Source organism: Salvelinus alpinus, chromosome 21, assembly GCF_045679555.1.
Source record: "Salvelinus alpinus chromosome 21, SLU_Salpinus.1, whole genome shotgun sequence".
Taxonomy (NCBI): domain Eukaryota; kingdom Metazoa; phylum Chordata; class Actinopteri; order Salmoniformes; family Salmonidae; genus Salvelinus; species Salvelinus alpinus.
In genome coordinates, this window is record NC_092106.1 from 18842326 (window position 1) to 18864746 (window position 22421).

Here is a 22421-nt window from a genome sequence, read left to right on the forward strand (position 1 = left end):
AGCCATCATTGAAAATAAGAATTTGTTCTTAACTGACTTGCCTAGTTCATTTAAAAAAAATCAACCTTGTGGATAGGTCATGTAGGCCCAGGGGTCCTAGTACCACTGGTTAGGAACCGCTGCTATAGACTAACAATTTTGGTTTGTTCAAATGTATAAGCTCAAATAGGTAGTAGAGAGACAAGTTAATCAAATCAAATCAAAATTTGTCACATGCGTCGAATACAACAAGTGTAGACTTAATGTCCTATTGACAACATATATGTGCATATAGCAGATCAATTTCTGTTCAGGACCGTAACTCTATAACAGCCTTGATCAATTTGATGTGATGTTGCAACACAACATGGATAGGCTGGCTATTATGTTTCACATGCACTCAGTTCCCTTGAAAATAGCTTTGTTGCTCTCTACTATGGGCTACAGTCCTATCAAACTCGTGTTGATTTAACAGAGTTGAACTTGTTGACAGTGCTTCAAAATTCAATTTTCAACTCATGCGACCGAATACATTGAATCGTATTATATACAGAAGCGATATGAAATTACTTGGGTCAGGGGGAAATTACATTTATTTCAGACATACTTTCATTTAGCAAGGAAAGCACTTTCCCGTGTTCAATTTCGAACGTAACCGCTCACACGATGGTCTCTATCATTGAATTAGAAATAAGTGTACACATAGGCAGGCTATAATCTTGCTCAGAATCAGGCGATTAGGGTCCTCAGTTTATGAGGAAGCGTTTCGTTTGAATAAAATCATTGATGCATAAAACCTTTTCATTGGACACTTTGGCAATGTAAACAACACAGAACTGTAAGGTTAGGTTATAAAAAAAAGATTCGCCTCCTGTTAGACGATTGAAAAGCATGATCTGAAAAGTGGCTATTAAGATTACATTTGTACATTAAATTAACAATAATAATAGCCCTATGCGAATTGTAATTGGTTAGTGACATTTGTTTTATTAACTAAAAGGTCATAAAATGTCATCAACATACCTGCACATATTTTTTCTGTCATATTCATATGAACAATAGGATATAATACATGGTATTGCCTTTGATTGGTTTCAAATGGCTGCCACTATAAATTAATTCGAAGTAGACCTATTTGATATCTAGTTGTCTCCTTTGTGGATCAAAGGAGTGCACCAAGGAAAGGAAAATAATTATAAGTGATTTAAAAAAGAGGGAATTTTACTTGCCTAACATAAATATTTGCTAACAATGTAAGTCTTCCTAGTCTATTTAGTTGAGAGGATGACAAAAATTAAATGACAGCAATCAAAATACTATTTCAGATCTGATATTGTTAAATGTTTTGTATTGTACACACATTATAATGCTATTACAGTCTGATAAATTATTGAATATAAGTGAATAACAAATTCCATCACATTTCAAGACACAGATATGTACAGAAATAAATCCCACAAAGTTAAAGAAATACAGTATATGAGGTTGGATAGAGATGACTTTTGCTCTGTATTTTGCGTTCTTTGGGCAGTGGATTTTTTTCTGTGTGATTTTGAGCAAAACAATGTTAGCAAAAGCTTAGTAAACCTGTCCACAAGTGGTTGTAGCTAGCTATATATTAATGCGGCTTCTCTCCTGGTGCCAACCTCGTCTCTCCTCTCGCTGCTCTATCTATTCACAGGGTTTGCTGGCAGAGGAGGATGGGTATAAATGGAGACTGTCACAGGAGAGGATGGTAAAGACCAGGGGCATGTTCAGGAGGCAGACAACGTTTTGAAACAGAGTGAAACAGCTAAGGTGTGCCCTCCTTAACGGGCCCCTGCCCCTGGTAGAGGTGCCAGCCGGTGCACTGGCCTGGGCATGGTTCCCTCAGACTCAGAGAGACATTGGCATGCAGGGCATCATGTCACAGTGTGGGGCACCAGGGGAGCGTCAGTGGGCAAACCATAGAAATATAATGACTAGAACAGGCGTCCCCATTCAAGTCAATTATGCCCACAGTGGAGGTGTCATAATACCCATAAAACCCAGCGGTCAGACAGGGAAATGGTTCCAATCGTTTTTTCCACCATTCATTTTTCCCATAGGGGAATTTAGAAACACTTAAAATGAGGGCTGTGTTTCTTGTAAGCTTACCCTGGTGTGATGTTATGATAACCATGTAAATCTCTCCCAGACAAGGTGACTTATCAATATATTTGGCTCTATTTACTATGATTCAAAAATGCTAATTAGCGTCAAAGTAGACATCACTCAAAACTACAAATCTCTGCAAGCTCCTGCACATCATCTCTAGCTGACACCTTTGCTATCAGGTATTGTGTCAATTTAAAACTGACAAAAGGGCCTCCCGAGTGGCGCAGCGGTCTAAGGCACTGCATCGCAGTGCTGAGGCGTCACTACAGCCTCGGGTTCGATCCCAGCCGGCTGTGACCGGGAGACCCATGAGGCAGTGCACAATTGGCCCAAGTTAGGGAACGGTTTGGCCGGCCGGGATTTCCTTGTCTCATCATCAGTGTCTCCTTGTGGCGGGCCGGGCGCCTGCAAGCTGATTTCGGTTGTCAGTTGGACGGCGTTTCCTCCGACACATTGGTGCGGCTGGCTTTCGAGTTAAGCGAGCAGTGTGACAAGAAGCAGTGCGGCTTGGCAGGGTCGTGTTGCAGGGGACGCATGGCTCTCGACCTTCACCTCTCCCGAGTCCGTAGGGGAGTTGCAGCGATGAGACAAGACTAACTATCAATTGGGGAGATTAAAAAATATATAAATAAATAGCAAAAGACAGTTCACAGAATTGTCCATTTAAAGAAATGTAGACAATTTATTCATTACTACATTTAGTTAACAGATAGTTAATCCAGAGATTCTTACCTTTGCCTCGATTCGGCAGCCTCCTCCAGATCATCATGGCATTTGTAATGTTTTATGATAGCCACATTAGCAGCTAATTAGCATTTCATTTTTTGGGGGGTAAATACAGGCAAATTATTGATAAAAGTAACCCTGTCCTAGACAGATTTACATGGTTATCAAAACGTCACACCAGAGTAACCCTACATGAAACACAGCCCTTATTTTAAGTGTTTATAAAATCACCTATGAATGATGATGAATGGTGGAAAAATGATTTGAACCATTTCCCTGTTTGACCGCTAGGTTTTATGGGTATATGACTCATACTGTGGTACTCTATGGGTGGACAAGTCATATGTGCTGTAATTTGTTGATTAAACTGACATTACAAAAAAATACATTCGTTTGAATGAACATGGAAATTATTGCATCACATTACCAGGCAGCCACTGTAAGTGTACCCATGTGTTTACCAATCAAAAATGCCAGGGTTAGAAGTTCCAAGCCCATTCTATAAATTATTTTTCTATGGGGCAAACAACCTGAAGGCAAGAGCAGAGCCAGTGCTTGTTGGCATGAGTATGCCTGCTCAAACACATTCACATGGCCATTTCAGTCTCTGGCCTGGTTTTGCTCCTGTCTAAGGTAATTGATTTTAGATTCTTGAACATTTTGTAGTTAATTTGATTCTTGTTCTGAGTGTCAGATAAGTTTTAGAGTGTTGTATTCACAGTCTGCTTTTCCACAATAAACTGGCAGAAAATGTGTACTGGCTTTGGTGTGGTTAATTTATTTTCCTTAAATTAAACGAGTAGTCTCTTTACATTTACAGAAGCACAAGCTGCTAACTTTTGTACACGTGATTAAAACAATGACTATGCAGATGTTATATTTACTTAGTATATATGAAATCATTGAATATCCAGGGGTGATAATATAACACAGCAAACTATTTTCCAAGTCTTCAGTATTTCATTAACACAAATGTATAGCAAATAACGACTCAGTATTGTACAAAATCAATATTACAGTGAAAATGTATTAATAAGCATGTGTTCTGCATTAAAAATAATAAATGAATCATGACCCTTTTATGTTACATTAGCCAGTGACCAAGCAGCAGTAGCCATCGACTCATTCAACATGCAGAATTACGGGAACATGGCTGTGTTCAATAGGGTGAAACTTTCAGAGCGTTACAGATATAAATATAATATATAGATCTGCAATAACTCATTTTCCTACAGGACATATCTGATCTATAGAATGTTCTACCTGAAAGTCCTGTAACGTTGCATTTTTCAGAACAGACCCCTGTAGTCAGCCAGTCATCCATTCTCCAGACAAAGGACTAGGATTGTATCGAGTTTTTAACACCGAATACAAAATTAGTGACCAATTATTCAGAACCTGTTTTAAGTCTTTCTTTCTGTTCTCACTCGTGCATCTGATCAGACTTCATATCAAGTCCTATGTGGTCTGGTCAAGTCTAGCAATGACTCATTCACTAAGAAAAGCAAGCCGGCAAAGTAATTATTCAGCGTACAAGTGTGTGCTTGTGTTTGAGGTGTGTGTATACAAGAAAGGAATAAGCCTTTTATTTTATTAAAGCACAGACCTCTTTTTTGTTGCAAAAAAAGTAGTGCACTATATAGGAAATAGGGTGCCATTTGGGACACCCTTGATCATCAGAGAACTTTTTATACACACACACAGGAGGGACTGAGTCACACACTGCTCACTTAATACACCCGGCCTCAGCCTTCTCTTTCACTACTCATACACACAGGCAAACAAAACACACACTCGGAGCAGCACACACCCCCCCAAAATGAAACACACGCCATGTGACACATTATCCCCCCTCCACACACACTCAGAAACATAAACACATCGGCAGGTGGGAGAAACACTGGACAGTTCCTGGATTTGGAGAGAGAGAGAGAGAGGGGACCACTGCTCACAATAACATCCTAATGAATATCAACATGGCGAGAGACCATCAAGACTGTCCGGCTGTGCTGTGTGAAGCGGTAGGATGGACGGTAGTTAGCAGACTTGGGTTCAAATACTTTTTGAAATAATTTCAAATACTTTTTCTGGGGTTTATTGAGCTTGTCTGGCGTAATGGAACCAATAGAACAGTCGCCAAAATGTAGCCCCCTCCCATCAGGGATTCCAGGCAGACTAAAGCAAACTCTCAAAGCATTTGAAAGATATCAAATAGTATTCGACCCCAGGTCTTGTAGGGCGGTAGGCAGGCTGTCTCCTGGTCTCCTCTAGGGGAATCCGGAGGGGAAGAGGCTGAGGGGCTGGCTCTCGTTGGTGGGCAGTGGAGAGCGGTAACCCTCAAAGTTACGGGGGATGGAGCCGCTGGTGGAGCCAGAGCTGTTGCTAAGAGTCTCAATGCTGCCCTCCCTCTGGAGCTCTGTGGGGGAGAGACAGAGGCACACACACACACACACACACACACACACACACACACACACACACACACACACACACACACACACACACACACACACACACACACACACACACACACACACACACACACACACACACACACACACACACACACACACACACACACACACACACACACACACAAAGAGCAACGAGTACATAAAGCATTTATGAAAATTCCAATCTTCTATGAGCTGTACATTGAACGTGTTGTAACGGTGTAAGTAGATTATGTAGTGTTGAGTGGGATTTTGTCTTGTTCCTGTCTGTGTACCAAACCAATACAAATGTACATTCACATAAAGCCGCCAGATGTTGTCTTTATCAGAGGCCAAGTTGGAGCTACAACCATTTTGCTTCTCCCTATCCAACTATCAGATCTACAACAGATGAAGAGCCTATCGGGAACAAGAGGTAGGGGCTAGGGGCTGCTTCTGGTCAGGAACCCAAACTCTGCTCCCTCTACTAGACCAGACTCCCTCCACTACCACATGTCTCAGGGTTGCTTGGTTTGCTCTGTCAAAAACACTGTCTCTCAACCTGATTCATCAATCATCCCAGTAGCTACAGTAACAGTACGGTATGCCAGCTAGCAGTCTGCTCCTTCAGCACCCTGTGTAGACTGACACACTGTCTGACAAGCTGCTCCAACACCATTCACAGGAAACTGTTACATGTTTCTATTATTGGACAGTCAGTCCATGGCCATACGGAACATATTAAAGATATTACTTGTTTCTATTATTAGACAGTCAGTCCATGGCCATACGGAACATATTAAAGATATTACATACTGTAAAACATATCCGTCAGGATGGGTGCAGGCTGGCATGGTGTCAGGAAGGAATAAAGGCAGTTATCTACGTGGTGAATTGTGACACAGATCAGACATACAGTATATATACCTGTCATAGGCAGCGTGGTATTTTCACCGTTATTACTCTGCTGCCTGCACAGACATGCAACGGTACCCTAGCACACTCAGAAACTGACAGCTGCACAAACATATATACAAACATATCTGCGCTATTGTACAATTGACTAGGTATCCCCCTTTCTTTTCTTTCTTTCGCTCACTTCCTCTCTCTCTATTTCTTGCACACGTAGAAGGTGAGACAGCTCTGCTCTCACACACACACAGTCACAAGCCTTCTACCGTACAAATGAATGCTTAACTCAAACACGTGCTCTCACTTATACATCCAGTCAATTCAGACATCAATGATCACATCCCATGCAATGTAAAGCACTTGAAGCAGCTGTAAAGGCCTTGTATAAATCCAATCCATGACATAAGTAAACCAGGCGGTGTGGACTGAAGGGAGAGGTTACACTGGAGCCATGAGAATGTCCCACGGGAAACAGTAGCTGTTGGCTTCAGATCTGACGAGCTACACAAAGCCGTCCTACCTTCCTACCTTCCACAGAATACACATGCAACCACCACTCTGTTCCACATGTTACTCTGTCCCACCTTCCTCCCTTTTTCATTTGCTTGGATACAAGCAGCAGAAACACAGTCACAGCTGAACAGTAATCCTAGTGGCTGACGTCGACTACTGTTCCACATTGGGGTTTACTCTCACGCACTCCCTCACATGAGCCCGCACACACACACACACACACACACACACACACACACACACACACACACACACACACACACACACACACACACACACACACACACACACACACACACACACACACACACACACACACACACACACACACACACAATGGATGAATCAGTAATGATATGATATCTAATGATATCACGTTGTCAGCTGTAATCATGTAGATGTGCTGTTGTCTCTCTGACTACACAACTCACCTCACTCTCGCTTCCTCTCCTGCTCCTCCTCTGGGTTCTCTTCTATCCCATTTCCTAACCCCTAGAACCTCTCTTTTAATCCCTAACCTCTGTTTTAACCCCTAGCCCCTAGCCCCTCACTCCTAACCCCTCACTTCTAACCCCTAGACCCACACTCCTAACCCCTCAGTCCTAACCCCTAGCACCTCCCTCCTAACCCCTAGCCCCTAGCCCCTCCCTCCTCCCTCCTAACCCCCAACACCTCTCTCCTAACCACTCGCCCCAATCCTAACCCCTGGACAAACACCAAGCTGAATGTCCTCATGGCTCGATCTAGCGAGGATGGAGTTGTGCTTTGTGGCAAAATGCAATAACAGTTCCACTGGGCTCAGTAAATAACTCATTACCAAGTGGACTGACTGTGGAAATAACGTCCAGAAATGGTCCAGCAGCCTGTCAATGGCCTAATCCTCCTAAACTCTTCTCTTCTCACTTCAGCCTGCCGTGAGCGCACACACACACACACACACAAATGTAAAGAACTGAGACATGCATGCACTCACACAATGAATCAACGTACAAACATGTAAGCCTCCTCACGAAAGCATGTTTGTGCTGTGTGTGTGTTTGCAGTGTGTGTGTTTATGTGTGTATGTAGGATGTGGTGAGGGGGCTACATTAAGTTGAGATGAGTGGCGCGAGGGATCAAAGGGAAAACAAAGCGGCTCTTAATCAGTGAGTCTGAGCCAAGCAGAGGAAGAGGACAGGAGAGCAAGGAGAAGAGAGGAGGACAGGAGAGCAAGGAGAAGAGAGTAGAGAGGAGGAGAAGAAGAGGACAGGGGAGCGAGGAGAGGAAAGGAGAGGAAAGGGGAGCAAGGAAAGGAAAGGAGAGTGAGGAGAGGAAAGGAGAGAAAAGTAGAGCAAGGAGAGGAAAGGAGAGCGAGGAGAGGAAAGGAAGAGGAAAGGAGAGTGAGGAGAGGAAAGAGAGTGAGGAGAGGAAAGGAGAGAAAAGGAAGAGGAAAGGAGAACGAGGAGAGGAAAGGAAGAGGAAAGGAGAGTGAGGAGAGGAAAGGAGAGTGAGGAGAGGAAAGGAGAGAAAAGGAAGAGGAAAGGAGAACGAAGAAGGTGAGGAAAGGAAGAGGAAAGGAGAGCGAGGAGAAGAAAGGAGAGCGAGGAGAGGAAAGGAGAGCGAGGAGAGGAAAGGAGAGCGAGGAGAGGAGAGAACAGGAGAGGAGCGAGGCGAAGAGAGGCGCGAGGGGAAGAGAGGAGAGGAGGAGATGACCGGATGAGTGGAGCGAGGAGGAGATGAAGGGAGAGCGAGGAGAGGAAAGGAGAAGAAAGGGGAGCAAGGAGAGGAAAGGAGAGCGAGGAGGGAACAGGAGAGGACAGGACAGCGAGGAGAGGAAAGGAGAGGACAGGAGAGCGGGAGAGGAAAGGAGAGCGAGGAGAGGAAGACCGGAGAGCGAGGAGAGGACAGGAGAGCAATGAGAGGAAAGGAGAGGAAAGCGAGAAGAGGAAGGGAGAGCGAGGAGAGGAAAGGAGAGCGAGGAGAGGAAACGAGAGCGAGCAGAGGAAAGGAGAGCGAGGAGAAGACAGGAGAGCGAGGAGAGGACAGGAGAGCGAGGAAAGGACAGGAGAGAACAGGAGGGGACAGACCAGGAAAGGAAAGAACAGGAAAGGAGCAAGGCGAAGAGAGGAGCGAGGAGAGGACAGGAGAGTGAGGAGATGACCGGAGAGGAGGAGATGACCGGAGGAGAGGAGAGGAGAGAGGACCGGTGGAGAGGAGAGGAGGAGATGAACGGAGAGGAGAGAGGAGGAGATGAACGGAGAGGAGAGTGGAGGAGATGACCGGAGAGGAGAGAGGAGGAGATGAACAGATAGGAGAGTGGAGGAGATGACCGGAGAGGAGATGACAAGATTGGAGAGTGGAGGAGATGACCAAAGTGGTGGAGATGACCGGAGTGGAGGAGATGACCAGAGTGGTGGAGATGACCGAAGAGGAGGAGTGGAGGAGATGACCAGAGAGGAGGAGATGACCAGAGAGGTGGAGATGACCAGAGTGGAGGGTGGAGGAGATGACCAGAGAGGAGAGTGGAGGAGATGACCGGAGAGTGGAGGAGATGACCAGAGAGGAGGGGGGAGCAGATGACCAGAGAGGAGAGTGGAGGAGATGACCAGAGAGGAGAGTGGAGGAGATGACCAGAGAGGAGAGTGGAGGAGATGACCAGAGAGGAGAGTGGAGGAGATGACCGGAGAGTGGAGGAGATGACCGGAGAGGAGGAGATGACCGGAGACGTGGAGATGACCGGAGAGTGGAGGAGATGACCGGAGACGTGGAGATGACCGGAGACGTGGAGATGACCGGAGACGTGGAGATGACCGGAGAGGAGGAGATGACCGAAGAGGAGGAGATGACCGGAGAGGAGGAGATGACCGGAGAGGTGGAGATGACCGGAGAGGAGGAGATGACCGAAGAGGAGGAGATGACCGGAGAGGTGGAGATGACTGGAGAGGAGGAGATGACCGAAGAGGAGGGGGGAGGAGATGAGAGTGGAGGAGATGACCAGAGAGTGGAGGAGATGACCGGAGAGGAGGAGATGACCGGAGACGTGGAGATGACCGGAGAGTGGAGGAGATGACCGGAGACGTGGAGATGACCGGAGAGGTGGAGATGACCGGAGAGGTGGAGATGACCGGAGAGGAGGAGATGACCGAAGAGGAGGAGATGACCGGAGAGGAGGAGATGACCGGAGAGGTGGAGATGACCGGAGAGGAGGAGATGACCGAAGAGGAGGAGATGACCGGAGAGGTGGAGATGACTGGAGAGGAGGAGATGACCGAAGAGGAGGGGGGAGGAGATGAGAGTGGAGGAGATGACCAGAGAGGAGAGTGGAGGAGATGACCGGAGAGGAGAGAGGAGATGCCACTTTTTCCTCTCTCTCGCTTTTCTTTCTCTCTTCTTCCTCTATCTCTCAGAGTCTGGGAGTGAGGCAGTAACACACACCGATACTATACTTATCCCCACTGATTGTTTTTGTGTTTTAACTTTAATCTCACCGTTGGCCCCAGCTGGCTCTGGTTAGCGCCAACAAGTCAGATTTCCCCCCAGACACACACACACGGGTCGTCAGATAAACGGTGAACTGCTTCATCTCCAATCAGACCTCATTACACCAGGACTGCTGCATGGAAATACAATCAGACCTCATTACACCAGGACTGCTGCATGGAAATACAATAACTCCTCTCCATCTCTCCCCCTCTTCTCCTCATTCCCTCCACTCATTTCTCTCACCCTGGTAAATAGCTTGTACTGGTTGTATGGCCCTGCTATAGATCAAGGTGCTGTGAAACCCTATACACTACACACTGAGTGTCCCTCTTCATTACCCCCTCGCTGGGTTGGCCTGAGAGAGTGTGTGGTGCCGAGTGCGCAGCTGTTGTCAGTCTATGTTTATAGTTAAGCCACATTGGATTTAGAGGAGACATCGTCATTAGTTGCCCACACAGATGATCCGGCTAGCTGTTGAAAATCCACCATACCATCCTCTCTAAGTACACTAACACTCACAAACATAGGGTGCAATTTGGGAGGTAGTCTATCTACCCATAGGGTTCATCTGGTCAAAATTAGTGCACTATATAGGGAAGAGGTGCCATTTGGGACAGAACCAAACACATAAACATACCTCTGGACCTTGATCTCTGAACTAAATCCCAAAACAAGATATTATTACCACAACTTAACCCCAAAACAACCTAAGTGCCCCTTCGTAACCTAAGTAATCCACCAAAGGGAAAGTGACGGACGGTCATATGCCAGTTGTTTTCACTAAGAAAACAACTGCATATCAAATCAAACTTTATTTGTCACAAGTGTAGACTTTACCGTGAAATGCTTACTTACAAGCCCTTTATTCTTATTGTGTCACTTTTTATATTAGTCTACATGGTAAATATTTTCTTCTTCTTGAACTGCACTGTTGGTTAAGGGCTTGTAAGTAAGCATTTCATGGTGACTATTACCTATGCATACCTGACTATGCATAGGTAACAAACAAACAGCGAGTAGCAGCAGCGTACAAAGGGGGGCGGGGGGGGAGTTGTCAATGTAAATTGTCCAGTGGCGATTTAATGAATTGTTTAGCAGTCTTATGGCTTGGGGGTAGAAGCTGTTGAGGAGCCTTTTGGTCCTAGACTTGGCACTCCGGTACCAGAGAAAACAGTCTATAACTTGGGTGACTGGAGCCTTGGCCTTTCCTCTGACACCGCCTAGTATATAGGTCCTGGATGGCAGGAAGCTTGGCCCCAGTGATGTACTGGGCCGTTCGCACTACCCTCTGTAGCGCCTTACGTTCAGATGCCGAGCAGTTGCCATACCAGGCGGTGATGCAACCGGTCAGGATGCTCTCGATGGTGCAGCTGTAGAACCTTTTGAGGATCTGGGGACCCATGCCAAATATTTTCAGTCTCCTGAGGGGGAAAAGGTTTTGTTGTGCCCTCTTCACGACTGCCTTGGCATGTTTGGACCATGATAGTTCGTTGGTGATGTGGACACCAAGGAACTTGAAACTCTTGACCCGCTCCACTACAGCCCCGTCGATGTTAATGGGGGCCTGTTCGGCCCGCCTTTTCCTGTAGTCCACGATCAGCTCCTTAGTCTTGTTCACATTGAGGGAGAGGTTGTTGTCCTGGCACCACACTGCCAGTTCTCTGACCTCCTCCCTATAGGCGTTGTCGGTGATCAGGACTATATACAGGGCAACAGTGAGAGAAAGAGGGAGAGAGAGCTGTATATGCTGCATGTGTTGAGACAGAGGGCTAGGCTCAGCTGAACAGACTGGTGGTAGTGTGTGTATGTATGCATGGTGCTATTTGGCTGTGAAGGGGACTTTCACTACAGTCAGGCCACATCACATCAGGTCACTCCACTCACTCATAGGACCACTACCTTTCTACTGGAGCTGAGGTGCTGCTGCTGCAGTGCTGAGTGTGTGAGTGCCAGCATGTGTTGACATTAGGGTTGCAAAATTCTGGGAACTTTCAATAAATTCCCTAGTTTTCCATAAATCCTGTTTGGAGGATTCCAGATTCCTGCTTATTCCCTCTTGATTCCGGGAAACCTCCCACCAGGATTTCTGGAAGTTTTGCAACCTTAGTTGACATACACACATCTGACTTGATAGAAGACAAAGACATGAATGAGATCCATCCAACATACTCCTATGGAACATTCCATGGCACGTCTGATACCCAACACCACAGGTCTGTACCCCCATAGTCCCCTGCTGTAGTCCCCTGCTGTCCCTTCACTTCAGGGGACACAACTACAGGCCACAGCCACACATGCTCTCTGGTCTGGGACACACTGCCACCCCTCACCTCTTCTTTCCCTTTCCACTCCTCCCAGAGTGTGCAAACAGCAGCAGGCTAAAGACTAGGAGGACACAACAAGGCTGTCTGCTGGCCATATCAACTATTATATATAGAGCCTGCTCCCCAAATGGCACCCTATTCCCATAGGACATTGGTCAAAAGTAGTGCACTATGTAGGGCGTAGGGTTCCATTTGGGAAGCAGAAGAAGCTGGAGGTGGGCCTATCTCCAAATGGTTAAGCAGGCTCTTACCGTAGCAGGTATAATTTATGAAACAAGCTGCTTAAACCTAAGGGCACTACCTCTCTAACTATTTACTAGGGTTCAAATCACTTAACATTACAGTCCATTTCTACTAATCAACTCATTATTTAATTAGCCGACCGACTCCGTATTCCATTATTTAGTCTTGACTGACGGGGTCTGCGTCTCAAATGGTACCCTATTCCCTATATAGTGCACTATTTTTGACCCTGGTCAAAAGTAGTGCACTATATAGGGAATAGGGTGCCATTTGGGACGCAAACTGGGTCTAAATGGCCGGGAGGAGGGAGAAACAGCATCTTGTACCATTGATTCCGAATCAGTTTATAGGTAATAATACAGCAGTGATTTAAACAGAAGTGGAACATGGTATATGGAAGGTTCATCCTAATATCACTAGCTATACCCTGAATGAGTAAATTTAGAGAAGAGGGGAAAAACAAGAACATTAGAGCCTGTGTATGAAAATGACACTGAAGCGAAGGGGGCTCCATCATAGCTGGTTGTCTGAATGTAGCCATTTAGAGTGATTTTGGTTTGGCTTTGATTTTAGACAGTCAAGCAGGGCCATGACATTTGATATGATGGCATATTATTAGTGGGTAGCTGTATCCATGGGACATGTGTAAGAACAGTGCTATGTTGGTCTAATTCGGTGGTGTCAAACTCATTTTTCCCGGGGGGCCGCATTTGGTCTCCAACGAGCTCTGGAGGGCCACCCTGAAAATTGGTTATATTTGCAAAAAATAGTCCATAAATACAGGGCGCCGTCAGAAAGTATTCACACTCCTTGACTTTAACCAAATTTTGTTGTGTTACAGACTGAATTTAAAAGGGATTAAATTAAAGATTTTTTTGTCACTGGCCTACACACAATCCCCCATAATGTCAAAGTGGAAATATGTTTTTCGAAATGTTTGCAAGTTAATTAAAAATGAAAAGCTGAAATGTCTTGAGTCAATAAATATTCAACCCCTTTGTTATGGCAAACCTAAATAAGTTCAGGAGTAAAAATGTGCATAACAAGTCACATAATAAGTTTAAATAATAGTGTTTAACATGATTTTTGAATGACTACCTGAGGGCACCTATTGGCAGATGGGTTAAAAAAAAATTAAGCAGACATTGAATATCCATTTGAGCAGGGTGACGTTATTAATTACACTTGGGATGGTGTATCAGTAGACCCAGTCACGACAAAGATACAGGGGTGCTTCCTAACTCAGTTGCCGGAGAGGAAGGAAACTGTCTCAGGGATTTCACCATGAGGCCAATGGTGAATTTAAAACAGTTACAGAGTTTAATGGCTGTGATAAGAGAAAACTGAGGATGGATCAACAACATTGTAGCTACTTCACAATACTAACCTAATTGACAGAGTGAAAAGAAGGAAGCCTGTACAGGATACAAATATTCCAAAACATGCATCCTGTTTGCAACCAGGCACTAAAGTAATACTGCAAAAAATGTGGCAAAGCAATTCCCTTTTTGACCTGAATACAACGTGTTATATTTGGGGAAAATCCAATACAACACATTACTGAGTACCAGTCTCCATATTTTCAAGCATAGTGGTGGCTACATCATGTTATGGGTATGCTCATAATCATTAAGGACTGGAGTTTTTCAGGATGAAAAATAAACCGAATGGAGCTAAGTAGAGGCAAAATTCTAGAGGAAAACCTGGTTCAGTCTGCCTTCCATCAGACACAGAGATTAATTCACTTTTCAGCAGGACAATAACCTAAAACACAAGGCCAAATCTACACTGGAGTTGCTTACCAAGAAGACTGAATGTTCCTGAGTGGCCCAGTTACAGTTTTGACTTAATATACTTGCAAATTTATGGCAAGGCCTGCAAATGGTTGTCTTGCAATGATCAACAACCAATTTGACAGAGCTTGCATTATCCAGGTGTGCAAAGCTCTTAGAGACTTACCCAGAAAGACTCACAGCTGTAATCACTAGCAACGGTACATCTACAAAGTATTGACTCAGGGGTGTGAGAAATCTGACTTAATTTGCAAAAATTTCTAAAAACATGTTTTCACGTTGTCATTATAGGGTATTATGTGTAGATGGGTGGGAACAAATATCTATTTAATCTATTTTGAATTCAAGCTGCAACACAACAAAATGTGGAAAAAGTTAAGGGGTATGAATACTTTCTGAAGGCACTGTAAAGTGTATATGCGCATAACTAAGTTGCTTTGGATGATGGCGTCCGCTAAATGGCATTTATAATAATAATTATTCTATCTCTTCTATCTCTTCTCACCACTCCTTACTTTCTCCTCACTCCATCCCCTTTTCTCGCTCCTCTCCTCTTCTTTCCTAGAAAGCCTGTGTGCTTTCTGGGTACAGATCTGATACGTGAAGACACCCCTGGAACACTGTTTCAGCAGCTCCACTCCTTAACGCAGCCTGTCCATTATGTACCCTATCACTAATTCATACCACATCTTTTATTGATACACAGACACACCATTACACGCATATACAGTGCCTTGACTTTCTCCACATTGTTACGTTACAGCCTTACACTAAAATGTATTAAATTGTTTTGTTTCCTTATCAATCTACACACAATACCCATAATGACAAAGCAAAAAGGTTTTTAGAAATTATTGCTAATTTATTAAAAATAAAGAACTGAAATATCACATTTAAATAAGTATTCAGACCCTTTACTCAGTACTTTGTTGAAGCACCTTCGGCAGAGATTACAACATCGAGTCTTCTTGGGTATGACACTACAAGCTTAATACACCTGTATTGGGGAGTTTATTCTATTCTTCTCTGCAGATCCTCTCAAGCTCTGTCAGGTTGGATGGTGATCGTTGCTGCACAGCTATTTTCAGGTCTCTCCAGAGATGTTCGATCAGGTTCCAGTTCGGGCTCTGGCTGGGCCACTCAAGGACATTCAGAGACTGGTCCCGAAGCCACTCCTGCGTTGTCTTGGCTGTGTGCATAGGGTCGTTGTCCTGTTGGAAGGTAAACAATGGCCACAGTCTGAGCTCCTGAGCACTCTAGAGCAGGTTTTCATCAAGGACCTCTCTGTACTTTGCTCCATTCATCTTTACCTCGATCCTGACTAGTCTCCCAGTCTCTGCCGCTGAAAAACATCCCCACAGCATGATGCTGCCACCACCATGCTTCACCGTAGGGATGGTGCCAGGTTTCTTCCAGACGTGACGCTTGGCAATCAGGCCAAAGAGTTCAATCTTGGTTTCATCAGACCAGAGAATCTTGTTTCTCATGGTCGAAGAGTCTTTAGGTGCCTTTTGGCAAACTCCAAGCGGGCTGTCATGCGCCTTTTACTGAGGAGGGGTTCTTGGTCACCTCCCTGACCAAAGCCCTTCTCCCTCGATTGCTCATTTAAGAATGATGGCTGTGTTGACTGTGTTCTTGGGGACCTTCAATGCTGCAGACATTTTTTTGTACACTTCCCCAGATCTGTGCCTGGACACAATCCTGTCTCGGAGCTCTACGGACAATTCCTTCAACCTCGTGGCTTGGTTTTTGCCCTGACATGCACTGTCAACTGTGGGACCTTAAATAGACAGGTGTGTGCCTTTCCAAATCATGTCCAATCAATTGAATTTACCACCGGTGGACTAAAATCAAGTGTATAAATGATCAATTGAAACAGGATGCACCTGAGCTCAATTTCGAGTATCATAGCAAAGGGTCTGAATATCTATGTAAAAAAGGTATCTGTTTTATATTTTTTATAAATTTGCAAAAAAACTGTTATCGCTTGTTATGAGATATTGTGTGTAGATTACTCGGGATATTTTTTTATTGAATCCATTTTAGAATAAGGCTGTAATGTAACAAAATGTAGAAAAGGTCCAGGGGTCTGAATACTTTCCAAAGACACTGTATGTGTGTGTCTGAGAATGTGAGTCATGTTAGTGCCTCTATACGCATATACAGTTGAAGTCGGAAGTTTACATGCACCTAGCTTGGAGTCATTAAAACTCATTTTTTCAACCGCTCCACAAATGTCTTGTTAACAAACTATAGTTTTGGCAAGTCGGTTAGGACATCTACTTTGTGCATGACACAATTAATTTTTCCAACAATTGTTTACAGACAGATTATTTCACTTATAATTCACTGTATCACAATTCCTGTGGGTCAGAAGTTTACATACACAAAGCTGACTGTGCCTTTAAACAGCTTGGAAAATTCCAGAAATGATGTCATGGCTTTAGAAGCTTCTGATAGGCTAATTGACATAATTTGAGTCAATTGGAGTCAAGTGTACCTGTAGATGTATTTTTTATTTTTTACTTTTATTTAACTAGGGAAGTCAGTTAAGAACAAATTCTTATTTTCAATGACAGCCTAGGAACAGTGGGTTAACTGCCTTGTTCAGGGGCAGAACAACAGATTTGTACCTTGTCAGCTCGGGGATTCGAACTTGCAAACTTTCAGTTACTAGCCCAACGCTCTAACCACTAGGCTACCCTGCCGCCTAGTGGTTAGAGGCCTACCTTCAAACTCAGTGCCTCTTTGCTTGATATCATGGGAAAAATCAAAAGAAATCAGCCAAGACCTCAGAAAAAAAATTGTAGACCCCCACAAGTCTCGATCATCCTTGGAACCAATTTTTCATCTGTACAAACAATAGTACGCAAGTATAAACACCATGGGACCACGCAGCCGTCATACCGCTCAGGAAGGAGATGCATTCTGTCTCCTAGAGATGAACGTACTTTAGTGCGAAAAGTGCAAATCAATCCCAGAACAACTGCAAAGGACCCTGTGAAGATGCTGGAGGAAACAGCTACAAACGTATCTATATCCACAGTAAAACAAGTCCTATACCGACATAACCTGAAAGGCCGCTCAGTAAGGAAGAAGCCACTGCTCCAAATCCGCCATAAAATAGCCAGACTACGGTTTACAACTACACATGGGGACAAAGATCATACTTTTGGAGAAATGTCCTCTGGTCTAATGACCATCGTTATGTTTGGAGGAAAAAGGGGGAGGCTTGCAAGCCGAAGAACACCATCCCAACCGTGAAGCACGGGGGTGGCGGCATCATGTCGTGGGGGTGCTTTGCTGCAGGATGGACTGGTGCACTTCACAAAATAGATGGCATCATGAGGCAGGAAAAGGATGTGGATATATTGAAGGAACATCTCAAGACATCAGTCAGAAAGTTAAAGCTTGGTCGCAAATGTGTCCTCCAAATGGACAATGACCCCAAGAATACTTCCAAAGTTGTGGCAAAATGGATTAAGGACAACAAAGTCAAGGTATTGGAGTGGCCATCACAAAGCCCTGACCTTAGTCCCATAGAAAATTTGTGGGCAGAACTGAAAAAGCGTGTGCGACCAAGGAGGCCTACAAACCTGACTCAGTTACACCAGCTCTGTCAGGAGGAATGGGCCAAAATTCACCCAACTTATTGTGGGAAGCTTGTGGAAGGCTACCCGAAATGTTTGACCCAAGTTAAACAATTTAAAGGCAATGCTACCAAATACTAATTGAGTGTATGTCAATTTATGACCCACTGGGAATGTGATGAAAGAAATCAAATCTGAAATAAATAATTCTCTCTACTATTATTCTGACATTTCACATTCTTAAAATAAAGTGGTGATCCTAACTGATGTAAGACAGAGAATTTTAGCCTGCGGCTATGGAACCCTGACCTGTTCACCGGACGTGCTACCTGTCCCAGACCTGCTGTTTTCAACTCTCTAGAGACCGCAGGAGCGGTAGAGATACTCTTAATGATCGGCTATGAAAAGCCAACTGACATTTACTCCTGAGGTGCTGACTTGCTGCACCCTTGACAACTACTGTGATTATTATTATTTGACCATGCTGGTCATCTATGAACATTTTAACATCTTGGCCATGTTCTGTTATAATCTCCACCCGGCACAGCCAGAAGAGGACTGGCCACCCCTCATAGCCTGGTTCCTCTCTAGGTTTCTTCCTAGGTTTTGACCTTTCTAGGGAGTTTTTCCTAGCCACCGTGCTTCTACACCTGCATTGCTTGCTGTTTGGGGTTTTAGGCTGGGTTTCTGTACAGCACTTTGAGATATCAGCTGTTGTACGAAGGGCTATATAAATAAATTTGATTTGATTTGGCTAAGGTGTATGCAAACTTCCGACCACAACTGTATGTACAGTGGGGAGAACAAGTATTTGATACACTGCCGATTATGCAGGTTTTCCTACTTACAAAGCATGTAGAGGTTTGTAATTTTTATCATAGGTACACTTCAACTGTGAGAGACGGAATCTAAAACAAAGATCCAGAAAATCACATTGTATGATTTTTAAGTAATTAATTTGCATTTTATTGCATGACATAAGTATTTGATACATCAGAAAAGCAGAACTTAATATTTGGTACAGAAACCTTTGTTTGCAATTACAGAGATCATACGTTTCCTGTAGTTCTTGACCAGGTTTGCACACACTGCAGCAGGGATTTTGGCCCACTCCTCCATACAGAACTTCTCCAGATCCTTCAGGTTTCGGGGCTGTCGCTGGGCAATACGGACTTTCAGCTCCCTCCAAAGATTTTCTATTGGGTTCAGGTCTGGAGACTGGCTAGGCCACTCCAGGACCTTGAGATGCTTCTTACGGAGCCACTACTTAGTTGCCCTGGCTGTGTGTTTTGGGTCGTTGTCATGCTGGAAGACCCAGCCACGACCCATCTTCAATGCTCTTACTGAGGGAAGGAGGTTGTTGGCCAAGATCTCGCAATACATGGCCCCATCCATCCTCCCCTCAATACGGTGCAGTCGTCCTGTCCCCATTGCAGAAAGGCATCCCCAAAGAATGATGTTTCCACCTCCATGCTTCACGGTTGGGATGGTGTTCTTGGGGTTGTACTCATCCTTCTTCTTCCTCCAAACACGGCGAGTGGAGTTTAGACCAAAATAGCTCTATTTTTGTCTCATCAGACCACATGACCTTCTCCCATTCCTCCTCTGGATCATCCAGATGGTCATTGGCAAACTTCAGATGGGCCTGGACATGCGCTGGCTTGAGCAGGGGGACCTTGCGTGCGCTGCAGGATTTTAATCCATGATGGCGTAGTGTGTTACTAATGGTTTTCTTTGAGACTGTGGTCCCAGCTCTCTTCAGGTCATTGACCAGGTCCTGCCGTGTAGTTCTGGGCTGATCCCTCACATTCCTCATGATCATTGATGCCCCACGAGGTGAGATCTTGCATGGAGCCCCGGACCGAGGGTGATTGACCGTCATCTTGAACTTCTTCCATTTTCTAATAATTGCGCCAACAGTTGTTGCCTTCTTACCAAGCTGCTTGCCTATTGTCCTGTAGCCCATCCCAGCCTTGTGCAGGTCTACAATTTTATCCCTGATGTCCTTACACAGCTCTCTGGTCTTGGCCATGGAGAGGTTGGAGTATGTTTGATTGAGTGTGTGGACAGGTGTCTTTTATACAGGTAACGAGTTCAAACAGGTGCAGTTAATACAGGTAATGAGTGGAGAGCAGGAGGGCTTCTTAAAGAAAAACTAACAGGTCTGTGAGAGCCGGAATTCTTACTGGTTGGTAGGTGATCAAATACTTATGTCATGCAATAAAATGCTAATTAATTACTTAAAAATCATACAATGTGATTTTCTGGATTTTTGTTTTAGATTCCGTCTCTCACAGTTGAAGTGTACCTATGATAAAAATTACAGACCTCTACATGCTTTGTAAGTAGGAAAACCTGCAAAATCGGCAGTGTATCAAATACTTGTTCTCCCCACTGTATGTATGTATGTATGTATGTATGTATGTATGTATGTATGTATGTATGTATGTATGTATGTATGTATGTATGTATATATATATATATATATATATATATATATATATATATATACATACATACATACATACATACATACATACATATATATATATATATATACATATACACATAGACATACAGTGGGGAGATACACTGCCGTATTTGTATTTGATACACTGCCGATTTTGCAGGTTTTCCTACTTACAAAGCATGTAGAGGTCTGTAATTTTTATCATAGGTACACTTCAACTGTGAGAGACGGAATCTAAAACAAAAATCCAGAAAATCACATTGTATGATTTTTAAGTAATTAATTAGCATTTTATTGCATGACATAAGTATTTGATCACCTACCAACCAGTAAGAATTCCGGCTCTCACAGACCTGTTAGTTTTTCTTTAAGAAGCCCTCCTGCTCTCCACTCATTACCTGTATTAAAATCCAGAAAATCACATTGTATCATTGATGTATCAAATACTTATGTCATGCAATAAAATGCAAATTAATTACTTAAAAATCATACAATGTGATTTTCTGGATTTTTGTTTTAGATTCCGTCTCTCACAGTTGAAGTGTACCTATGATAGAAATTACAGACCTCTACATGCTTTGTAAGTAGGAAAACCTGCAAAATCGGCAGTGTATCAAATACTTCTTCTCCCCACTGTAGATATATATACACACATATGCACATATAGGTGTGCTTGTGTTTGAGTGTCAGCATAAATGAGTGCTTAAGTAAATATACAGGAGGTATATACTACATTAGTGCATTTATTATTCATCTACTCATGCTAGGAGAAAGGCTGTATCGTTCCAGATGGATGTGAGAGTCATAGGTTTAAACAGTGAAGTCAGAGTAAAAAGATATAGGTAGTAATCATACAACAGACTAAAGTGGAGAACAACTCGGAGACACCTCGGATACAGAGTCCTTTTCCTAAATTCCACTCCTCTAAAATGCTTCCTGGTTTAAAAGTGTTTCACCGCTGTCTTGTCTAGACAACCCAAAACAGACCTGGAACATCACATACACATTTGTAAGATGTGCTTCCCACTCTCCACATCGCAATCTCACTCTCTCTACCTCTCCATCGCCCTATTTCTCATTCCCTCTCTTCATCTCTCGCCCTCTTTCTTCCTGAACTCTCACGGCGTCTCTCCCCTGAGCAAGCTGTTAAGTGCAGTCTAAAAAAAACTCCACAAAAAGCCCATTTGCAGAAGGCTAAGAATCTCTGCCCTCTCACACGCACACAGTTTGTTTCCCTATCCTTGTGGGGACCTAACAATAGAGTTCCATTCAAAATCCTATTTTCCATAAACCTAACGCTTAACCTAACCCTAACCCTAACCATGAACCTAACTCCTAACCCTAACTGCAACCCTAACCCCTAAGCCTAATATAGGGCTTTTTCCTTGTGTGGACAAGCAAATTTTCCTTGTTTTACTATCCTTGTGAGTATTTCTGGTCCTCACATGATAGTAAAACTACCCCCCACCCCTCCTCTAGGCTAGCAGGGCAGAGTGGCAGAGAGAGGTGAAGCCAGGGCAAATGATACAATGACATCCAGGCCCAACGTATCAGTGGAGGAGTGCAAAAGAGAGGGAGGAGAGGAGAGAAAAGGAATATATAAGCGGTGGCGGCTCTGAATACAGGAATTATTCTTCCTCGTCTCACACTGTCGCCGCGGATTACTCTCACGCTCTCAGCTGGCTGCAGAGAGGTAGAGAAAGAGGAAGAGATAAAAAGAGAGAGATAAAGAGAAAGAGAGGAAGAGAGAGAGAGAGGGAGCGACCTGCCAGTGAATGGAGGAGTGCTGAGGGGCAGAAATAATGACATTGCTCTTCTTTCACACTCCCTTCTTTTTCCTC

General features: G+C 44.0%; 1 protein-coding gene across 7 annotated transcripts in view; it reads right to left on the reverse strand.

Moving 5' to 3' along the window:
• Positions 1–3599: 3599 nt before the first annotated feature.
• The window catches only part of LOC139547962 (BCAS3 microtubule associated cell migration factor-like), a 361432-nt gene continuing 342610 nt past the window's right edge, over positions 3600–22421 (reverse strand). For 6 of the 7 annotated variants that reach the window (XM_071357199.1, XM_071357197.1, XM_071357201.1 and 3 more), the window contains one exon: positions 3600–5257. In XM_071357199.1, coding sequence (XP_071213300.1) covers positions 5109–5257 — 149 coding nt within the window. In that variant the 3' untranslated portion in view covers positions 3600–5108. The remainder of the gene's footprint in view (positions 5258–22421) is intronic. The other variant, XM_071357203.1, reaches the window with a different exon arrangement.